Source organism: Acanthisitta chloris, unplaced genomic scaffold (genome assembly GCF_000695815.1).
Source record: "Acanthisitta chloris isolate BGI_N310 unplaced genomic scaffold, ASM69581v1 scaffold4942, whole genome shotgun sequence".
Classification (NCBI taxonomy): Eukaryota; Metazoa; Chordata; class Aves; order Passeriformes; family Acanthisittidae; genus Acanthisitta; species Acanthisitta chloris.
This window is the reverse complement of record NW_008659763.1, coordinates 38,156-47,653: the sequence shown is the minus strand read 5'-3', so window position 1 is coordinate 47,653 and position 9,498 is coordinate 38,156. Positions and strand designations below refer to the sequence as shown.

Sequence of the window (9,498 nt, the reverse complement as noted above, 5' to 3'; positions counted from 1 at the left end):
CTGCAGAGCCCTCCTGCCTTCCAGTGGTTGACAGTCCACTCGAACTTTGTGTCATCTGCAAACTTGCTGAGTTTGTGCCAATATAATCTCTTAGCTAGAGTATTTTTCCCGTTGTTCTGCCCCAGATATTTTTCCTTCCTAGTCCTCTTCTCTTTGTACCCCACCTTCCAGATAGTTTATACGCATAGTAAATGGTGGTTCTTAGGAAGCTGGTCTTGAGGGGAAGGCCTTTTGTGAGAGTAACTATAGTATATTCTTAAAATTAGCATCCTGTGCTTAATTATAAGATGAAATAAAGTACTCTGAGTAATTGTTCTTCTCTGACAGATTTAGCAAGCAGCTGTGTTGAAATACCTTGGTATCTATAGATAGAGAGAACAAGTTTTTTTATGTAGCCCCAAACCCACTACTTGTGCTACTAATGCTTGTCAAAGCTTTTTAATTATGTTCTTAATTTACAGTTTCAAAGCAGTCAGAAAATCTGTCTTCAGACTTGAGCCAATTGAAGGAATGTATCAGTGTCCTTTTCAGCTTCACTCGTAGAGTTATTGAAGATCCTCAATTTCAAAGTGACCTTCTCATGTGGCTGCAGAGACTGGTGAGGGAGTAAGCATTGATATATCTGATCTAACACATGGGAAGAATTTGGGAGTAATTAGTGAAAATGTTATTGTTTCTCTCACTGTCCCATAGGCAATGAATTTTTTGGTGGGATTTGTTCGACTTGACCAACAGAATCTGTTAGTGAATCTTTAGAATGAATTCCCTTGTCTGATGAGGTCAAGCATTGCTCAAAATGGACTTAGTAATATTCATTATGCTTTGACTTGTTTTGAAATTAAAACTATTTGGACTTGTAATTTTTTGAGACAGTTGTGTTCTTGCTGATTTTTAAATAAATAAGTTTTTAATGCAAATGTAATTAATTTTTCTACACCAAAGAAAAACATTTGTGAATCATAAGCCAAGTAAGCAGACTTTTAGGTACTGTTCTCCTGTAACTTGCTCTGAAAATTGAGGTTTGTTAGAAAGCATGGGAAAAGAAGTGAACGAACAGCATCGCTCTAGTTAGCAAAACTATAAAGGAATGAACCTTGAAATTGTTTACTTGATTTCAGTGTACTTCCCTCTAGGTGTCAGTGCTGCAAAGAATTGGCTGTCCAGGTGACCATCTCTTCCTCTTCAACCATATCCTGCGGTGTCCAGCTGGGATCAGTCAGTGGGCTTGTCCATTCATTCAGGTGTGAATGTTTAATTCTTTATTGTCAGAAAGTTGAAGTGGGAGTGGTGTGGATAGGAGAGAGGGGAGCATCTTGTGCCTAGTCAGTCTTTCATGACTGGCATTGTCTTTCCGGGTCTGTGGAATCATGGTAACACAGGGATTTGTCTGAGGATTTATTTACCCATGTTAGCCCAATCATGTGCAGGTTAACAGGGGGAAAGAAACTTCTTATATTTGGTCAGAGAGATTCTATGAAAGGGAGTAAAGGGCTTGCCATGTGCCTCGGAAGGGCTCGTGCACCAGATTTTGGGAGTGTTCTTTAAGAAATGGAAATGCTATTTAGGTTTGAAGCAGCAGCTGTATATGAGACAAGCAAGATTGGAGGCATCTCTGTGGTGTGTAAGGGATGAAGAAGAACAGGTATTTATATCCCATACACTGAAATGGGAATGGTTTCCCTGGATTTCAGGGGCAAGGGTTCGCTTTGTATGTAGCAGAGTGCGGATATCCAGAGGCACCGGGGTGTTCTTTCAAAGAACATACTACTCCTCCAAGAGGGGAAAATGTTGGAAATCTAGCCAGAGGAAAAGTACTGCAATTGCACTAACAAAAATGGCAAACAATGCAATAAAAGTATAGAATAGAATTATTTAGGTTGAAAAAGACCCTTAATATCGAGTCCAGTCATTAACCTAACATGGTAGGATCCTGACTTCCCCTGTGCTCAGTGCCTGAGTTCTGCCTGTTGCCCAGACCTACGTGTGAAACATAGATGTTTTCCCTTTTTTTGTGGAGTTTTTGATGTTTTGGGTTTTTTCCTTCTTGTGATTTTTATAAGTAATTCTTTTGGACAACTCACAGTATTTTGCTGTGGCCGTACTTTCTCCAGGATGTGGGCCCTGTCTTTTATGGGTAATTTTTAGTCTTAAGAAAAAACTAGTGAGAAATGGAAATTTCTCTGCTAAAACTAATTTTCCCTTTGTTATACTTACTTAGATTTACTTAGATTTTTGCATTTAATTTCAGATCAAGGTCTTGGATAACCCATCGGGTGTCTTTCATTTCATGCAGTCTCTTGCCTTACTTATGTCTCCTGTCAAGTGAGTATGAATATGATTTTATACATGTGTTCTGATTATTTAAGAGTAGAATACATGACACATAATCTGCTTGTAAAACTCTGAAAGTTCATTGCAGGTAAAGTCATAAAAGCAGGCACAAATAGATTCACAGTTTTGAATTAAACTCTTTTTACTCATTCATCTTAAAATTGAGCTTTGGAAGTACGTTGTTCTGCTGTACACAGTATGATGCAACTTGCTTTCAGCAGTGAAATAGCTTGTGAAGACTGACAGACTCATAGGTTTTGTTACTGTGACTTCTGAGGTAACTCTTGCTTTGCACTATGTTCATTGTACCATCTCTGCAATAGAGCACCCTGAGTAAAGGTGCTGAGTTGCTGTATACACGGGTTGGGCTTCTTAATTTATTTTTCATCCTTTTTCTTTTAATCTAGAAGGCCTACATGGTTGCTTGAAGAAGCTAATTAGTGAAATCAGTCAATAGTGAAAACTGTTACATGCTTCATATAAAATGTATAACCTATTAATATCCCTGGCAAAATTTTAATGTCTTTAAAGGATTCAACTGCTGGTATTTAGGGTTGTCATTGTGATCTTGATAGTCTGGCTCTGAGTTAAGTGGGAGTCTTGTTTATTGGAGGCTGTTATTTTAAAGGGTTTTATTTTCACATTTCCCCTCTAGAGCTGCCTGGGGAGAGGAGTGTATCCTGAAGGCATGTGTATTGCCAGTGCATTTTGATACTTGTGTCACGAACAAGGGCTACCTTGAGGTGTCTAGGGTGATGCTCTCAACTGTTGATCCTAGAACTCTGACCTCTATAGTGTCTGTACTTACTGGTAAAAGGGCTGAGACTTGCCTGTCACAGCTCGTGCATGTCAGGGCCAAGTTTGAATTCTCAGTGTGGTTTATGAAATCAGTATCTTAAAACTGACATTTCATTTATGATACGTTCATGTTATCACAGTAACCAAGGCCTATACAGCTGCTTGCTCACTCCCTCACCTGTAGGATGAGGGAGAGAATTGGAAGGGTAAAAGCTAGAAAACTTGTGGGTTGAGATAGAGACACTTTAATGGGGATAGCAAAAGCCAAAAACACAAGCAAAGCAAAACGAGGAATTAATTCACTGCTTCCCATGGGCAGGCAGGTGTTCAGCCATCTCCAGGAGAGCAGGGCCCCATCACGCATAGCAGTTACTCAGGAAGACAAAAGTCATCACTCCAAATGTGTCCCCCTTCCTCCTTCTTCCTCCCACTTTATATACTGAGCATGATGTCATATGGTATGGAATATCCCTTTGGTCAACTGGCGTCACCTGTCCCAGCTGTGTCACCTCCCAGTCTCCCATGTACCCACAGCCTCCTTGCCAGTGTGGCAGTACAAAAAGCAGAAAAGGCTTTGGCTCTGTGTAAGCTCTGCTCAGCAATAACAAGAACATATCTGCATTATCCAGCCCTGTGTTCAAAAATCCTAAACGTAGCCCCATACTAGCCACAGTGAAGAAAATGAGCTCTACCCCAGCCAAAACCAGCACAGCCATTTGTGTTGTTCAGAATATTACTTGGAAGATGATTTCCTGAATACAGAAGTGTGAGTCTCTGAGGATATCACGTTATCATAGAGCCATTTAGAATCAGAATTGTTTAGGTTGGAAAAGACCTTTAAGATTGAGTCCAACTGTTAACCCAGCACCCCTGTGTTCACTGCTAAACCTTGTCCCCAGGTGCCACATCCACAAGCCTTCTGAACACTTCCAGGGATGGTGATTCCACAATTGCCCTGCACAGTCGGTTCCAGTGCCTGACCACCCTTTCCATGAAAAAAAATTCCATAATACCCTATCTAGACCTCCCTTGGTACAATTTGATGCTATTTTTTCTTGTACTATCACTTCTTACATGGGAGAAGAGATCAACCCCCACCTGGCTACAACCTTCTGTCAGGGAGTTAATTGTATAGAGCAAGAAGGTCTCCCCTGAGCCTCTTTTTTTTCCAGGCTGAGCCCCTTCCCAAGCTCCCTCGGCTGCTCATCAGACCTTCATCAGCTCTGTTCTCTTCTGCAGACATGTTGCAGCTCCTCAATGTCTTTATTGTCATGAGTTCCCCAGAACTGACCCCAGTTCTGGGCAACTGATTTGAGGTGCCTCGCCAGCGCCCAGCACAGGCAGATGGTCACTGCCCGGCCCCGCCTGCCATACTATGGCTGATACAGGCCAGACTGCCCTTGGCCTTCTTGGCCACCTGGGCACATGCCAGCTCATGTTCAGCTGCTGTTGACAAGTACCCCTAGGTTCTTTTCTGCCAGGCAGGTTTCTGAAATACTTGCTGATTTCATCCTCTTGTATCTGTTTTTTTTAAATATCCTAAGTAAAGGATGGCTTAATTCAGAATTTTTAATATTCTAATGTATTTTAAACTTGATTTTTCACATTAAACCAGAAATCGTGTGGACTTCATGTGCCATATGAAACCAACTGAAAGGAGAAGTTCCTCTTCCTCTGGGAAGGAATCTGGGAGCTGGACCCTGGTAGATGAAGGAGGAGAAGAGGTATAGCAGATGACTTCTTTTTATTTCTCTTTCTTTTCCCTTTATGCTTTTTTTCAAGCTTCTTGATCTTTGTAAAACAGATGAAGAAAAGCTGACTGTTTCAGTTAAAAAATGTAGTTTGAAACTTGCTTTTGTTTTGCTCTCCTTTTATCACCGTTCTACAAGTGTAGATAGTGGAGCTTTGAGGAATGAGCATTAACAGAATTCAAGTGTTTGGGCTATGGCTTACAAATCTGTAATTAGTACAATAGTGAAACCCTTTTAGCATGTATTTTATTGTAAAGCTACTGAAAGCCACTGTATTTGTTTCTAGGATGAGGATCCTGAAACGAGCTGGATTCTGCTTTTGGAAGATGACTTGATTGCTCTGTTGTCACAGTTTCCATTTCATGAACTCTTTCAGCAATTCCTTGGCTTTAAGTCTGGAGGTGAATCTGTTCCTAAAGAGTTATTCTTCATTTTGCTTATCCTAATTGTATTAATGATTACCACTGCCAAGAATGCTACTGCATTATGAGACTTGCTGAGTGCAGTAATAGTAAACCTGTGCAACAGCTCACAGGCTAAATAGATGAGATGGAAGTATATGCCATGTGGAGTAAATCAAAACCTTACAGCAATATTAGCATGCAAGACATAAGAGTCTCTTCTCTTAGTTTGGATCTGGTTGGTAGTTAACTCGCAAAAGTGCTTTCCAAACTGTTTTTCTCCTTTGTCTCTTAGCTGTAATGTTAGTGTGATTTTTCTCTCATTATTTGTTCATTTTTTACTTTGCAAAATGTCTGGGCAAGTACATGAAGATAATTGCTTGCTAGAGGTCTTACAATCTCTATAGTTTATTTTTACTTTCATAATTAGTAGGTATTTATTGTTCATTTCATAAACAAAAGATACATTTCAGTTCAGAACTGTTTTCCAGCTATATGGTGAATTGTTGCTTTGAGTGCTTGCTAAGTTATTTAAAAAATCAGAATTCAGACTTTTTTTGTGCTTATTTTTCTGTCTTCATCTTAGGTGCTTATTTTCCTGAAAAAACAACTCCCCAGGAGATGATGAAAATTTTTGCCTTTGCAAACTCCTTAGTGGAACTTCTGTCTGCAGGGTTGGAAACATTTAACAGAGCACGGTACCGACAGTTTGTGAAGCGAATTGGTCAGCTCATCAAGTAAGATAATATTTTCTCTGGGATGTGTTCTAATCTCATTTAAAGTTCACAGCTGCTTAAAAAAACCCACAGAACCAACCATCAAACAACCAAAAGAACCAAAACTCCACTCATGTTTTTTTTTGGTAGACAGTGCTTTGAGTGTTGGTTAGTTCAGGGGCAGCCAGTTTGGGAATCTGAAGTCCCAGGGTCCTTGACTCTGTCTGGGAAGTGGGGAATTGGAGAATCTCAATGCCCTGGGCACAAAGTGGCTGTTAGAGCTGTGGAACACTAGGCTGACATTCGTCAGTGATGTGGTTAGGCTTGTTGTGGGAAGTCACTGAAATCCAACAGTTTCTTGAGTCACCCCAGTTTATAATCAGTGTTACTGCTTTCTTTCCATTGTTACCCAGAATTGTTTTAGGGTTTTTAATTTGCTCCTTGAAAAATCGTATTGTTGCAGTGAGTACGTGTAATTGAATCCTAAAAGTTGCTTTTTATTTTCGTTTCTCTAGGAGTCATTTTACATGGCTTCTGTGAGTGTATTGTCAAGCAAGAATAGAGTTAAATCAGAAACAAAATCCATGTATGTGTTATGTGGGCAGTAACTTTCTCAGTGTAATTGTTCCTGTATGAGCTTTCTGCATGTACTGCCATTTCGTCGTGTTCAATTACCTTAAGGCTCAGAAGGTCATACACAAACTAATTTGGTATAACAGAATATAACCAAGGAAGGACAGCACAGAAAGTTTATGCTGATGCAATTTACATAGAAATCTCTGGAAGCCAGGGGGCAAGGGATTGGACATACCTCTTGTCACTAGACTCTGATATGGTTGCCCTTGTCTGTTTTCATGTGGTGATGACATACTTAATGATTCTTCTTTGACTTGTTTGTTCTGCTTTGTAGGATGACACTTTGTCACGTGAGTGACCACTGGGCCCAGTATGTTAGTGGCAACAAACAATATGGATCAGTATCACATCCCTATTCTATGGAAAAATTGCAACTGGAGTTTGATGAGCTCTTTTTTAGAGCTGTTCTACATGTTCTGAAAGCAAAAAGGTAGGTTGTCCCTTCACTGGCTTCATGTTTGAGGAATTAGATATTTGAAAATGGGCTTTAAATGCTTAATGGTTTAAACAAAACTGCAATATGAAGGATTTTTCGGTACATTGGAATTATACCTTGAATTGTAGCATCTGACAGAAGCTCTGAGGACTTAGTTCAGGGTGATGTTAACTCAGAATTTGAGATGCTAAAGACAGAGACTCACATTCCTGATGCTGTTACATGGCAGAGATGTGGACATAGGTCTCCTTTTCAAGTGCTAGGATTTATCAGGGTGAAACTTTTCAACTGCTTCTTCAAATCCAACAGGTTGGGAGTCTGGTTGTTCATGTCTGAGATGCCTTATGGAACCTTATCCAGTGACATGCTCTGGAAGCTCTTCTTTGTCATGCACTGTGCTGAGAACGAACACCTGGAAAAGCTCTGCTCTACTCTGCATCCTGCTGACTGCAAACAAAGACTAAAAGGTAAAATTCCTACACACAGAACCAATTCTGATCTCTTCAGCTACTGCTGCATCAGCTATGTGTTTAATTCTTTGCAGGTTGCATTGTTAAGTACACCCTCAACAGCATGACTGGTCTAGTGAACTTAGAAATGTCTTGGGCAGTTCACTGTTTTCTGGTACTTGTTTACTTACACTCATTTTAACAGCAGTCGCCAGGTCTGCTGTCCTTTCATTTTTTTCTCTGGCTGCTTCAGCACTGCAAGAGTGCCATGCAGGAGGTACATGTTGTAGATTCTCATAGCAGTTCCCATCTTGACCTTCAATAGTATTTGGAGAGTGAGGTTAAAGTCCTAAAATAGAGAATTCTGCATCACTTAGGGTTGGATTTGCAGTTTTTTGGTTGGGTTGGTTTGTTGGGGGTGTTTTGGTTGTGGTTCTGTGTTTGTTGTTGTTTGTGCTGTGGGTTTTTTTTGGTTTGTTTGTTTGTTTTGGTTTGTTTTTTTTTAACTGCTGACTGTTGAGCTCTTGATAGTTCTATAATCTTTTTCTAGTGGAGTCCTTTTTTTTCCCCCCCTAAACTTGCTAGTTTTGGCTTCAGTAACTTAGTTGTAGAAGATCTGATCATCTTTCACAACTACATGTTTCCCTCATTTCAAGCTGCCTTTTGGTGTATTTCTTGTCCTAAATGGCACCTTTTTTTTCTATTTCCTGTTGACTTCTGTCCTGTGCTGGTCTCCACAGTGACTGTGGTGCCTTCAACTGTAGCAGGGTTATTTAGAGGCCATCTGGAATGCTACTTTCCTTTTGCTCCTGCCTTCATGGAAAATATTTCAGGACTTGATTGACAGGGAGACAGGTAAACAAAGCACTAACTCCCTACTTCACAGCCTTTTTGCTGTCTTCAGGGAGAGCAAATCTCATTTTTGTCAGTTTTACTTTTCAGCTGTCTGGTCGCCCATAGCTGTTAACCTGTCTATCTAGTCTTTTTGATGGAGAAGCAATAGAAAAGGGTGACCTTGAGAGGTTGCTGAATGTCTTGACTCTGTGCAAGCTCAACTAACATTTAAGGCAATTTACACAGAGTGGGGGAGAGATATCAAGACTATAGTTGCCTTCAGTTGTTGAAGTGCTGATCTGATAAGCACTTGCTACATGAAACAGTAACAGTTACGCGGTTTCAGTAGAATGTCTTTTTCTTTTTTTCAAGAAAATTTGTACTGCATCTCAAACAGAATGTAATATGATGTTGTGGGTTGCATTCACAGCACTGATTGCTTTTTTCCCCCTATTATTTTTTCAGGCATTGTTTTGCTTCTACCTAACTTTTGTGTTAAAATTCCTGGTATGCTGATGCAGGGTATTTTTATCCTCTTCATTCTTCTTGATGGGTTATGTCAGCACAATATTGTTTTTCACCAATGTCTAGACGGCATATCAGCAGTTCTTTCAGTGAAATCCATCTTAATCTTCTGAAATAGCTTCTTTGGACTGACGCTTACCAATGTAATGCTTAATTTACTGTAGTTCATACCCTGGAAGAGCATGACTTTAACATTGTCTTGAAAAAGAACATTTTTAATTGATTTGTTTCCTTCTAAACAAGGTTGAGTAGAGTGATGGATCTGCAGGTGGAAGCAGGCTTTGGTAACTGATGGAAGCTTTAGGCTTACATACAGAGGTAGGAGCATAGTTGTTTTTAAGGTATAGGTAGAAATAGCAAGAGAAAATGGAGTGCAGCGATAGAGCTGAAATTGCTGATATAACCTCTGGACCATGGAGATACCAGATATAAAATACCCTCCCTGGGAAAATACGGGAAATCTCATTACTTGAGGTATTCATGAGTGGACAAAACGTTAATAAACTTGGTGTGGGTATCATGTTTTCATTGACAAGTAACAATCAAGTAGTTTGTTCTTGGTATTTCATACCTGTGTGAGTACAAGCAAGTCTTCTGTAAGTTTTATAAATGTAGGATTAG

General features: G+C 39.9%; 1 protein-coding gene across 1 annotated transcript in view; it reads left to right on the top strand.

Annotated features, from left to right (window-relative positions):
- Positions 1-461: 461 nt before the first annotated feature.
- Positions 462-9,498, top strand: part of EPG5 (ectopic P-granules autophagy protein 5 homolog (C. elegans)) — a gene marked incomplete at both ends in the record, with an annotated part of 46,271 nt that continues 37,234 nt past the window's right edge. The window contains 8 exon segments of the mRNA XM_009069508.1: positions 462-598; positions 1,134-1,241; positions 2,249-2,322; positions 4,745-4,853; positions 5,167-5,281; positions 5,868-6,018; positions 6,908-7,063; positions 7,379-7,536. Of these exon segments, the coding sequence (XP_009067756.1) occupies positions 462-598; positions 1,134-1,241; positions 2,249-2,322; positions 4,745-4,853; positions 5,167-5,281; positions 5,868-6,018; positions 6,908-7,063; positions 7,379-7,536 (1,008 nt within the window).